The sequence below is a fragment of the Procambarus clarkii genome, chromosome 56, assembly GCF_040958095.1.
Source record: "Procambarus clarkii isolate CNS0578487 chromosome 56, FALCON_Pclarkii_2.0, whole genome shotgun sequence".
In the NCBI taxonomy this organism is placed as follows: domain Eukaryota; kingdom Metazoa; phylum Arthropoda; class Malacostraca; order Decapoda; family Cambaridae; genus Procambarus; species Procambarus clarkii.
Window position 1 is genome coordinate 24,576,874 of NC_091205.1, and position 13,238 is coordinate 24,590,111.

Sequence of the window (13,238 nt, forward strand, 5' to 3'; positions counted from 1 at the left end):
TTCTTTAATTCACAGTTTTACGCTTTATTTTCCCCACACTAATAATCAATGCATAAGTATCAACAGTGCAACTACCTAACAACCGTTAATGACACTTAAGAGTAGATGAGAAGCGTAGGATGCGGTTCTTGGAAGAGCTTGTGGTTGGAGGTGCTGGTAGTTGTGGTAGCTTGTGGTTAGAGGAGTGGGTAGTTGCTCCAACCAACACATCCTGGAGGTTGTGGTCTCATGGTTGTAAACAGAGATTTCCGGGTTATATTTTAGTGAAACTAATATATAGATCATCGCCATCTCAGCTCACGGCTTAGCCATAGAAACCAAACCGACGGCGACCGAATCCACCGAATCCACCGAATCGTCTGTATCCACCATATCCACCGTATCCTCCGAATCCTCCGTATCCACCGAATCCACCGAAGCCACGACCATAACCATATCCACGGTGGCGTCTGAACCAAGGATCAGCTTCGGGGTCGGCATCTGGATTGGCATCTGGATCGGCCACGGGGTCAGCAAGGGGTTGGGGACCAGGATCTGCTACAGCATTGGGGTCAGGGTCAGCCAGGGCGTAGGGGTCAGGCATAGCAAGGGCTGACCCCATCAGGGCAGCCAAGGCCACCACCAACACCAACAACAGCGAAAACTGCAATGTTTCAAAATACAGTGACATTGAATTAATGCTACAAGAGGACGATACGGATTTCATAATATCAGAAGAGAGCACTAATTTTGTATTTTTTCCAAGGAACTAACTTTCTGTAATGTGTTTAATGGGTTTCCTGACATTTTGATAATTAATTCCTTTAGTCCTCCCTCTCGTGAGATAAAATTTTGCCCGTGAGGGATAGCCTAAAATATGTCAGAAATACAGGTTTTTTTCTACCACAGACGTGGCCACACATTTACAGTGCTAATCAGGATATATACATTTTCTTCTGTCCTCCATGGACAGGGTTAGAGATGTGTTAAACATATAGTTCAGGGGTTTATTGAACAATCAACCACAGAAGGTGATTCGGTGATTTTGAAATGCTAAGCTAACTTACATACGTAAATACATAAATACACAGATTTACGTATGCCCTACATAAAGTGTTAGATGTGTCTTTTACATAGTGTCATTAATGTGAATTTAGAAAGGCGAAATGTAATTCTGATCAGTGATTACCTGGATGTTGTAGTGTATATGAGTAGGCCTACATGTGTATTTGAGTGTAACTCTTCATGTGACGGTGTATATGTATAGGCCTACAAGGGTATGTGTGTGTGTAAACCTACACCTGGAGGGTGTATAGGCTTACATGTGAGCACAAGCCTACATGTGTATGTGTAAGTAAGCCCACATGTGAGTGTACATGTCTGTTTGCTTACATAATATCAGAATTAAGTTCACACTTAGATATGAACTTAAATACCCATATGACATACAATATAAAAAAAATTAATGAAACTTGGATAAAAAAAGATATTAACACGTATTGAAGGTAAAATTTTTTAATGTTATTAGAACACATGAAAACTAAATTTGGGACTTTTCATGCCGAATTGGACTTACGAGGTTCAGCAACTTGCAAGACCAGTGAGGAGGGAAGTAGGACTGGAGGTGGTACTTACACTCTTCATGGCTTCAGAGGGCTTGTCAAGCTGCCTGGTGACGAATAGTCGAGCTGCCTGGTTAAGGATAGTCGAGGTGCCTGCTACAAGCTCACTGTTCTAACTTAAGGGGGTGGACGCCCTTTATATATCCACCTGTGGTGTTGGTGGGTCACCCACCTCTTGACTCCGCCCACTAATCCTTCCCATCAACGAACAACAACATAAACGTATATATGTATTCATGTTTACGGGAAAAACAAAACAATTACTCTATTACAACTCATCCGCATGTGATCTACTTCGATAATAATTCGTACACGAGTGAAATACACTATTGTATTTGGTGTATTAGTGAGGATAACGCAGGGACAGCTTGACAGGAAAGGCGCTGCAGTTTGGGACCAGTTCCGGGGTTGTTCAACCTGGAGATTGGCGGGGAGGGGGGAGGAGGTTCTGTAAGACAAGGGACAGGGGTAGTGCATTGGGGGGGGACTGGGAAAGTTTATGAGATAAGGGGGGGGGAGAGGAAGTAATGGGGAATTGGAGTGTGGGAAGGAAAGGGAACTATCAGGAGAGAGCTCCATGTAATTACAACTATGTAGCACTTGGAAGGGATCAGGATAAGGATTTGAGATGGAATTTGGGGGGGGGGAAGGAATGGTGAAGCTAATGGGGAGGTCAGGGGAAATTAAGAGATTTGACATTGAAATTGAAATAAGTTCATTGAGGTATAAATACACACAAAGGGATGAGGTAGCGCTAGCTATTCTCACCCCGTTCAGTACACCGTGTTCATACGTATAGACACACAGCACAAACAATAAGCATATTACCGAACATTCTGAGTGATAAACATATACATTTCTTTAAGAGGTTTGGGAAATATAAATGGGATGGTTGGGAGGGAGGACAGCAAAGAAAAACGAGTTGGAGTTGAGACCGAATTAAAATGATAATTATCAAGCTTCAAGAACATTAAAGAGATGAAAGCCTAGCCTGTTCTTAGGCTTTTGACAAGCTTTGAATCTGAACAGACCTGCGGCACATTCACCAATATTAACGCACTGTGTATTCACAATCGGTAGTTGTTTTTTTTAATAAATTAGTGTTATTATATATTAAAAATTTGTGTACATAGCTCAGGTTTAGTTAGGTAAAGTGTTTAGGTTCTGTTGACAATTAGTTCAGCGTGTTCTCAGGCCATGTTCATTCAATCCAGTGGCAAACCTACTTGACGCATTCATCAATGCATGCTGTTCGTGTACAATAGTAATTCTCTCAAATATAAATTTAAATTATTATATATTAGCATGTTTTGCATATTTAAGCGTATGTTCAGGTTCTGTTGGCAATTAATTGTAACTCAACCTGTCCTCAGGCCAGGCTCGTTGAAGCTGCGGTTGTCAAAACCCGTTTTCAGGCCAAGTCCATTCCATCCTGCGGTCGACCCCAAGGACGCATTAATCAATTTTAACATGCTGTTCACTCAAAATAGGAATTTTCTCATATATAAATTAATATTATTATTATTAGCATACGTTCATATTTAGCCATTGATTAGGCTAGGTGTTTAGGTTCTGTTGAGGATTATTTGTATTTGTAGTACGTTGGTGAAACATTTACAGCGTTGTGATTCGAACAAAAGTCGTCAGCGAAACGCATGTTCCGGAAGTGTTCGGACGGCATCAGTTGTGATTCGTGTGTAAAGTGTAATAAACATGGGGTTTGGCGGCTGAATTAACGAGCATTTTGCCTCTGTTTATGAGAACGAGTTATTCTTTTGATAATTACTTAATTAATTAAATAGAAACACATGAATTAGAACAGTAGCATGCTTGATTGCCCGTTCTCTAGGCGGGTGTAACATAAACAAGGAATTGGGTAATTGGACAATATCAGGGGTTGAATTATAACATAATTTAATATAGTTGGCTCCAGAGCTAATGGTTGGGTGACGAGGTTAAGGAACAGGTGGCAGGAACGCACTGTGGGAGCGACACTTAAGGTGGGTGCAGCCGTTGTCAGGCGTGTCATTGGTTATGAGTGAAGCTATTAACAGAAGCATGGCTGTTGTCTGGAATGTTGCTGTCAGAAGTGTAGATGTTGTCAGGTGTGTGGCAAGTTAGGAGTGTAGCTGTTGTCATTGGGCGTAGCTGTCTTGCCTTGGCTAGGCTTCATTCTCTGCGTCCGCTCCTCGTCTGCTCTCAGAGCAATACAAACGTTTGCAATTCCGCTATTGACAGGAACGAACAAACCTCACAACACCCGCCACAGATGGTGAGTAAGCTTAGATTATCCATTGCTAGCAGCACCATCAAGTATGCTTACCCACGTAACTACCAGTTTCACATACTCGTCATTTAGATGAATTAGTCTGTCAATATTACATATTCTAACAGTGGGCTCTTAACTAAATTCAGTTATTTCGTCCTGCGGTGAAATAAACTATTTTGTACACACACATCTCAACTATCATGGAGTGAGGAAGCTACACTACTCGTAACAGCTCCCCATACTCATCCTATAGGTAGTAATTTATTATGCACCCCGTACTCAGGTGAGTACGGATGAGTACTATGAGCAGTAGTTTATTGGATTATTTATTAACCTTATTGCCTTCACTAAATAGGTTCCCGTATAATGAAAATTCTAATTAGAAATATGCGTTTATTTTGTACACTCTTTTTGTTGCTCCTTGCATGTACTGAGCAACCGGTATACAGCCACCAAGCATCTCATGGAGGGACTTCTGGTAATGATGAGTACATAATGGATGCTGGATTCTTGGTTAGAGTTGGATACTAAATGATGGAGGATCCTAGAGCGGCTGGTAGTAGATGAGACTGGTAGATGAATAGGTTGGTACCTAGTAGTGAGGAATGTGACTCATTACAGCGTACCAAATATATGATTCTGTCTTCGATACGAGGCTTGAAGTACTGTTCGTCTCTCCAAGAATATTTTGAAGGTTGTCTCTTATCCTAATGGGGGGTCCTAGCCTGGCGGAGATCGTCCCCTTCACAACACGCGTCTTAACCGTAGATTCCGTACTGACGATGAGGATATATCGGCCGGTGTAGCAACCCTAAACCGACGCCGTAACGTCTATGATGTACTCTGATTCCCGGAGCATAACCGAACCCGGGAGCGTATCCGAACCCGGGTCTATGGCCAAATTGAGGGTCAGCCAGAGCGTTGGGGTCAGGCATGGCCCTGGAGGACATAATCAGGGAGGCCAGGGTCACCACCACGGCGACCATCACCAGAGACACCTGTGAGTATAGAAAACAAATGTTGACTCATATATATAAAGGTCAAGTTGAGAACATGTTTATTATTTGGTAATGAGATGGTAAATTTAAAAGATACTTCTATTATATGTACTTTATTTCCCCCTCCTGACACGTTTGCTTCAATTCTGATATAAGGAGAAAAAATAATATAGTTATTCATACATATGAATACATCTTAATATAAATCAATCGTTGCAGTTAAGACCTCTTTTACTTTTCAGCCTCTTTTACGCTCAACGTTGCAGCCTAGCTGAAAGCAAACAGATTTCACAACACAAATTATGCTCATGGCATATTAATATAAATAAATGTTAATACTTTATAATTAGTTATGATGTTTGGGTTATGATGTCCTCTACATCATGATCAGATGTTAGTTATGACGTTGCAATTCACCGTATGGATGCGGCGAACCAATAGCACGAGGCTAGAGTTATAAGTACCTAGTATCCCATAATATCGTAAATGGGGAGAACAATAGGCTTGGGAACTCATCGCTGTAAAACGTCGTACCACGACCCATAGAATCGTCTTCACATCGTGGGATCACACCTACCCGAGCCCCAGGAGCCAAAGGCAGGCTCATATGACTGTTGGTGTTGAGTTCAAGGCTTATCTGGAGGGTTATTAAGTGTACCACAATTACTTGCTGGTCAGCCGACAAGTATATTTTAGTCCTAAACATTGCCCAGTGTATTTTCACAGAGAAGCAGGGTACACACAGAAATGCGATGGAATCTAGAAATAATAACTGGGAATGGAAATAGCAGGCGAGTTACGGGAATGTTTGATGCGTTGGGGGTTATGTGAAACAAAGCTTAATTTATATTGGAAGTGAGCTTGAAGCGTGGGATGAGATGAAGAAGGGGGAAGGATTTTTTTTATCTCTTAGGCTGATGTCCGAATGATTCTAAAGTATACATATTTGATGAGTAATGGTGGTAATTATGGTAAACCAAACTGGAAAACGGTGAAAATCGAATTTCAATAGGAATAATGTTAGTATTGTAGAGCCTATCACATGCCTTTGTATGACTAACCATCCTGCGTGATGGGGATTTTTTTAGCATCACGTAATTAGCTTTATTGACACACTGTACTCCATTTCATATAGTCTAGGGCAGATGCACAAATGCAGATGTACCTCACGTATTATTAACAAAAAAAAAATTGTGGCGGGAGCCAGATTCAAAGTGCCCGCCGGAGGGAGGGTTTTATCTTGAAGGTGAAGCTGCGCCCTGATTGGTGGATGGCAGCCGGGCCCGGGAAAGCTGCGCCGTGATTGGTGGATGGCAGCCGTGCCCGGGGGAGCTGCGCGCGCCGCTAGCAGAAGACACCAACATCCAGGGCTGACGACCACGACTCCACTTCCCCGCTGTATTTTTGGGTCTGTATCAACTTGCTGGCTGTAATTGGGGGGATTCGCCTGCCTCTCCTCAGCCCCTACTTACCTCGGAAGCCTCGACTCGCTTCTGTTCCCACCTCCGAAGGCTACAGACTCAGAGGTGAGCCTCCGTCGTTTCATAAACACGTTGGTTGATGTGTACCAACAATCCATCAAGTACATAGGAATCAAAATAAAGTAATAGTGACGGACATAAAAGGAAATTGGGCTGTGAGAAATAGGAATAAATAGAGAATGAGAAAACAGGAATGCACAAAGAAGCCCCCTAGAAGTGATTGATCACTTTTAGTACTGTATATAGAGTGTCATTGAGGAAATTGGAATTTGTTGAGGTTGAGAGTAATTATGTGCCTCTGTAACTCTGTAACCCTTTCCACTACCGCCCACAAGATGGGTACGGGGTGCATAATAAATGAACTAAACTAACTGAGAGGAGTCTGATAAAGTAGGCCGGGTAAGTCTACTGGAAGCCTTCTGTAGGAAGAACAAGATATTCATATCTCCAGGAACTACTTCCTTTCTTAGAGAATATTACACAAACTATCTGGGACAATATTTGATACCAAGGGTTAAAAAATGATCAGAAAACATTTCGATACGAAACGTAATTCCTCTCTCCAAACCGCATGTATGATAAATATAACATTAAGAGGCAGATTAACCTAATTCTTATTAAGAAAACAATACGTTGAACAAAAATGTTTTCTTGATGGGGGGGGGGTCTGTTGTACAGTAAGGTTCGTTCTCGATTCACAGTCTGGGAATTCCAGGTTCGAATCCCGGTCGGACAGAAATGGTTGGTCGAGTTTCTTATCACCAAATACTGCTATTCATTTATCAGTAAATAGGTAGCAGTAGTCCTAGTAAAAATAATGGTAGTATGTGAAGGTAGTTGTTGTACCCGAACGGGTAGCACTGTACCCGAACGGGTAGCACTGTACCCGAACGGGTAGCACTGTACCCGAACGGGTAGCACTGTACCCGAACGGGTAGCACTGTACCCGAACGGGTAGCACTGTACCCGAACGGGTAGCACTGTACCCGAACGGGTAGCACTACCTGAACGGGTAGCACTGTACCCGAACGGGTAGCACTGTACCTGAACGGGTAGCACTGTACCCGAACGGGTAGCACTACCTGAACGGGTAGCACTGTACCCGAACGGGTAGCACTGTACCTGAACGGGTAGCACTGTACCCGAACGGGTAGCACTGTACAAAGTGGTGCTGGTGCTATGGTATTAGTAATCGGTAATAGCAGTTATACACGGACTATATTAAACTATATTCTAATTCTAAATGTTAAATTTTGCAACAGTAACTTAGAGAAAAAAGATAAATTATAGTACACTGAGAGCCTATTGTCAATTATCTAAATTTGCGATACCATTAGACTGTTGATGTAGAAGTTAACGAACATTTAACTATCTCATCAATTTTTTAACTTTAGTTACACGAATTTTAAGATCCTGTTTCTGCGCCTATTATGTGATTCTCTTACATTTTCTACTAATACTCACTGGATGGGTTTGGTGTCGACTACCATTCATAGTATTGGTATGGAGTCCACTACCACTAACAGGATTGGTATGGGGACAACTACTACTACTCATATGATGGGTATGGGGTTTACTACCACTCACATGATGGATATGGGGTTCACTACCACTCACATGATAATTATGGGGTTTACTACCACTCACATGATGGATATGGGGTTCACTACCACTCACATGATAATTATGGGGTTCACTACCACTCACATGATAATTATGGGGTTCACTACCACTCACAGGATGATTATGGGGTTCACTACCACTCACATGATAATTATGGGGTTTACTACCACTCACATGATGGATATGGGGTTCACTACCACTCACATAATTATGGGGTTCACTACCACTCACATGATAATTATGGGCTTCACTACCACTCACATGGGGGGCCATGGGTGCACTCTCACTTACAGGATGGGTATAGGGTACACTACCATTCACAGAATGTATATGGGGTTCACTACCACTCACAGCAATGATATGGGGTCCACGACCACTCACAAGATTGGAACGGGGGTGCACTACCACTCTCAGCATGGGTATTGGGGTACAGTCTGCCAGCACATATATGGTCAGCTGTTGTCAGAGACAGACACCTGCTAGGCTTATCCAGTTTTACATGCCGGAGAGGCTATAGTGGGGAGGCTACCCACCTCCCCACTATTAATTACTAGCAAAACTGAAATGGCCTTGGGCTTGAACTGCGCGTAGATTTCCGAGGCCCGTGACTAGTTTATTGACGAAACAGCAAGTATACTTTAATGCTGATCATAGTCTAGGAATAAGTAAACTACGTGTTTAATAATTACACCGAGAAAGGGGTAATATATTCACCTTTCGGTGAATATAATGTCTGTAATTGAACGGTTTGGTTTATTGTTGAACTTAAGGGATGTCAATCTCTGGAAGGTTATTAAGGCCAGCACAATAGTTTACTGAGCAACTAGCAAGGACTAAAGTAAATTCTCAGTGAGAAACAGGAGTGTATATATATATATATATATATATATATATATATATATATATATATATCTTGACTAAACCATGTTGAACGGACTGAACCAGCCTTCTTGAGGTTATCTTGAGATGATTTCGGGGCTTTTTAGTGTCCCCGCGGCCCGGTCCTCGACCAGGCCTCCACCCCCAGGAAGCAGCCCGTGACAGCTGACTAACTCCCAGGTACCTATTTACTGCTTGGTAACAGGGGCATTCAGGGTGAAAGAAACTTTGCCCATTTGTTTCTGCCTCGTGCGGGAATCGAACCCGCGCCACAGAATTAAGGAGCCGTAGGAGCCGTAGGAGCCTGAGGGCTCCTACGGATCACTTTGCGAACAGCAGCAGCTTAAACTGATCGTTTAGGGTCATAAGTTTGCACTTCATGGTAAGACAAATTATTTCGTAAAAAAAAAAATAAATCAAAATAGCTGTTTCAGCTGGCATAATAACTGTAATAATACTGCTGTAATTCAAATAAATTGAAAAAATTAAAATTGAATTTTTATGCGGGATTGATAAATATTGGTCAACATTATCTGAAAACTGCCCGAGGTACTCACAACCTTCATGATGTGTCTCGGTCGAGAAATAGTAGAGGTGCCTGTTTCAACGTTTACTGATGACCTAACCAAGAGTTGTTCCTTATATATGGTCGTCTCCCCCCCCCCCCCCCATAGACTCCGCCCACAAGCCCTCCCTCAACGGATAAAGAAGAAACTGGTTTATCCGTAATGTCCTCCATAATGTAATTACAGACTGAATATATTCCGTCATATCACCAAATAATGGCGCAAGGGAAGTAATTTCAGCATTAGCGTAGAGAAAGTCCCTTCATCTCATAACACTAGATTTTACAGTGTACAACATAACGTTGTTTCTGAAATAGGACGGTGTTCTGTGAATACCAATCAGAAGTTAGAGGCGTGTTGGGAGGTTCTGGTGGGGGAGTTAGCCCATTGGGGGGGAGGCTGAGATGCCGGGTCTGGCTGGGTGGCTGGCTGGCTGGCTGGCTGGCTGGTAGGTAGGCATAGGTGGTTGGAGGGCTGTGTAATAATGGTGAAGGTCACGAACCTCTGCTAATGCTATCCATCAAACTAAACTTTATCTATCCACCCATCATCCCGGCCCACGCTGCCTCATGTACTTCAAGTGCGAGTGCTATTGTGTGTTATTATCTATGGTCCTGTTCGCATAGGAAGCATTAAAGAATTGGTATTCTGTGGCGCACTGTTAATTTTACCTTCGTTACGAGGCTGCTAAGAACAGAGGTTGCTGAGGACAGGAGTTGCCAGGGGCAGGAGAAAAACTCTGACCCTATTAAAAGTATTTTTTTATTTATTTATATATAAAAGAGTTCTTACATTCTTATACAGCCACTAGCACGCATAGCTGTTTCAGGCAAGTATTGTTCTCAAATAAAATATGCGACTATAACACGATTATTATTACTTGTAATTATTTCACTAAAAGGCAGTTATTCGAGTTTTGAGGCTAAATATAAAGTATGAGTTAGAAACATTGCTACTGAAATGTGGAGGTGTTTTAATCTTCTCTTTCACGCTCTCTTTCCCCACTCCCACACCATTGTCTGACTGTCCTCTACTTCCACCACTCTCTTTCAAACAAAAATAAAAACAGTAGGCCTACTGCTCGTCTCGTAATATCTTATCTGAATCTGTCCCAGTCCTGGACTTCTCTTTGACAGTCGCTCTTCCCAGCCCAGCGTCCTAAAAGTGCTTAGAGCAATTATGTGGTCGAAAGTACAAATTTGTCGCGATAGACCGCCAGAAAGTAGACTTTTGTAGTATTGAATTTGGACGAATTGGAATTTTTAATAGCAACATAATTATAAAACCTAATCAAACTTACGATAACCTCTCCTAGCAGTCATAAAGCTATCTGAGGCCTAATTTATTACATATATATATATATATATATATATATATATATATATATATATATATATATATATATATATATATATATATATATATATATATATATGCTATACTAGGCCCAGGAAAATTTAGGTTTGGCATTTATCTTTGTTTTTCCGGACTCTATAAAAAATACAAAAAGTGGCTTGCTGTATTTCCTTTACTACATATTGGTACTTTCGAGTTCCAAAAAAGAAACTATAATTTCATGAGAATGGGTTACTCTTCCTCGCCTGAGGAAGGGCGCCTGACAGCTGAATGGACAGCGCTTCGGATTCGTAGTCCTGAGTTTCCGGGTTCGATCCCCCGGTGGAGGCGGAAACAAATGGGCAAAAAGTTTCTTTAGCCCTGATGCCCCAGTTAACTAGCAGTGTACCTGGGTGTTAGACAGCTGCTACGGGCTGCTTCCTGGGGTGTGTAACAAAAATGAGGCCTGGTCGAGGACCGGGCAGCGGGGACTCATAAGCCTCGAAATCATCTCAAAATAACCTCAAGATAACCTCCTCCTAGTCGAGACAGCCTCCAGACAGTTTAGACTAGTCTGCATCGTTACGAAACAAATTCAGGGAAGCGTAGCCTAATATCCGAGAATAACATGATAGAAAACGAACCTGGTTTGAGAATACCAGTTTTTCCTTCATGGGACTGATGGATGAGGCGTTTGTGTACACCAGACTGTTTAGGTAACGAAGCGTTGACCCTGGCGTTCCCCGGATCACGGAAAAAAATAGAACTGGTTTCCATGTGCCGATGACAATGATCAAAATAACAAGGTTTCCGCCCTTGGAGAGGGCGGAAATCTTGTTTCGCGTTGGAGATTAACTCGTCTTCTCAACAAATATGTTGCGTTTTATATGTTTTTTGATGTTTTATATGTTTGTTCGCTGGGGATTTTGACGTCAACACGTGGTGTACTTGGCGGGGTAGCTCCAATTGTGCTCAAATTAAATATCCATTTCTAAAGTTTTTAATTTATCTAACGTTAATAAGGATAAGGGGAGGATTGTTAAGAAGGATTAGGACGTTAGAGAAGAGGAGGCGAGTGTTGTGGAGGGGGAAGCAGGGATAGACGGAAGAGAAGAAATGCGTTTATTAGAAGAAAACTCCACTAGGGGTGGAGAAAGGGGGCGAAGGGGGGGGGGTAGAAGAGAAGGGCGATAGGGTGGTTACGGTCAGGTGAAGAGGGTATGTGGATAATTGCGCTGAGAAAGGGAGAAGAAACATAAAAATACATTTGAAATAGACGAGGAGCGTTCATGAAGCCTGGAGAAAAAAAAAAGAACGTTGGGAAGGCAATACATAGAGATGTTTTCTATGTATCGGCCTTATAGGTTAGGTGGGTTGCTTGGGTTCTTAGGTTACTAGTTAAGCAAAACAGTCGCATTATTTACGGAGTGGCAAATTGAGAGAACTGACTTGAAATGGGTCTCACTTGACAGTGAGACTTAAACGAAGTAGAATAACAAAACACAATCGATCAAAACACGATCAACGATTTGATCGATCAAAATTTGAACGATCAAAACACGATCCCTAATTGTCTTCCTTCTAGAAACGAGTTTTTCGGGTAATATCCTTCTTTCTGAAGCACATACATGCATTCCAGTAAGAACATTTTACTCTATGTATGAATATTTAGTTCTTTATTCTAGGTATGAATGTCGCTGTGTATATGTTTTACTCTATAAATACCCGTGTTTGCTTTTATTCTATGTACGAATACCCTGGTATGTATATTTTACTCTATGGACGAATGTTGTAAACTACAGATATTATCACAGTTATCATCATCATCATCATTATCATCATTATCATCCTTATCATCCTGGTGTTACTAGCATTGTCTGAGACGGGTGAAAGAAACATAGTAGTAACTGCAGAGTTCCCACACACGGGAGCTGCACAAATGCAGATGTACCTAAATGTATTAATAAAAAAAAACGTTTCTTGATGATATCCTCATAACACACCCAAATTTTGCCAGTGCAGACTAATCATCTTTGGGAGTTGAGCCTCTATATTTTTGTTTAGCATGACGTAGCTGGGTGTTGACACACCTCGTAACCCTTCATATACTGTAGGGTAGCTGGGTATGTGCAGGTGTACCCAAGTATGGTAAACAAACACGGATACCAACCCCTCCGTTGTACCAGCAGCCTATGTTCAAGGTATTACCACGATAATTATTGTATTTCAGAGAAGTTTAGAAACAACACGTTTATAGATTACGGCTCTCAGTGGATCATTACTTGGTCTCTCTCTCTCTCTCTCTCTCTCTCTCTCTCTCTCTCTCTCTCTCTCTCTCTCTCTCTCTCTCTCTCTCTCTCTCTCTCTCTCTCTCTCTGTCTCTCTCTGTCTCTCTCTCTCTCTCTCTCTGTCTCTCTCTCTCTCTCTCTCTCTCTCTCTCTCTCTCTCTCTCTCTCTCTCTCTCTCTCTCTCTCTCTCTCTCTCTC

General features: G+C 42.0%; 2 protein-coding genes and 1 long non-coding RNA gene across 4 annotated transcripts in view; 1 reads left to right on the forward strand and 2 right to left on the reverse strand.

The window, feature by feature from the left end:
- LOC123770775 (neuropeptide-like protein 32) lies at window positions 1-1,723 on the reverse strand. The gene is made up of 2 exons (XM_045762922.2): window positions 1,615-1,723; window positions 1-643 (listed from the first exon to the last, which is right to left on the reverse strand). Exons 1-2 carry the CDS (start codon window positions 1,621-1,623, stop codon window positions 305-307), a joined length of 348 nt encoding a protein of 115 aa, XP_045618878.1. The 5' UTR covers window positions 1,624-1,723; the 3' UTR covers window positions 1-304.
- A 2,526-nt stretch (window positions 1,724-4,249) lies between these two features.
- Window positions 4,250-9,464, reverse strand: LOC123770776 (uncharacterized). Its single transcript, XR_006774407.1, has 2 exons — window positions 9,409-9,464; window positions 4,250-4,868 (listed from the first exon to the last, which is right to left on the reverse strand). It is a non-coding gene; the product is annotated as an uncharacterized lncRNA (long non-coding RNA).
- LOC123770778 (uncharacterized) overlaps window positions 6,230-13,238 on the forward strand; it is a 58,455-nt gene continuing 51,446 nt past the window's right edge. Inside the window, exon 1 of one of the 2 annotated variants that reach the window (XM_069305908.1) lies at window positions 6,230-6,394. The gene's annotated coding sequence lies outside the window, so the exon portion shown is untranslated. The remainder of the gene's footprint in view (window positions 6,395-13,238) is intronic. The other variant, XM_069305907.1, reaches the window with a different exon arrangement.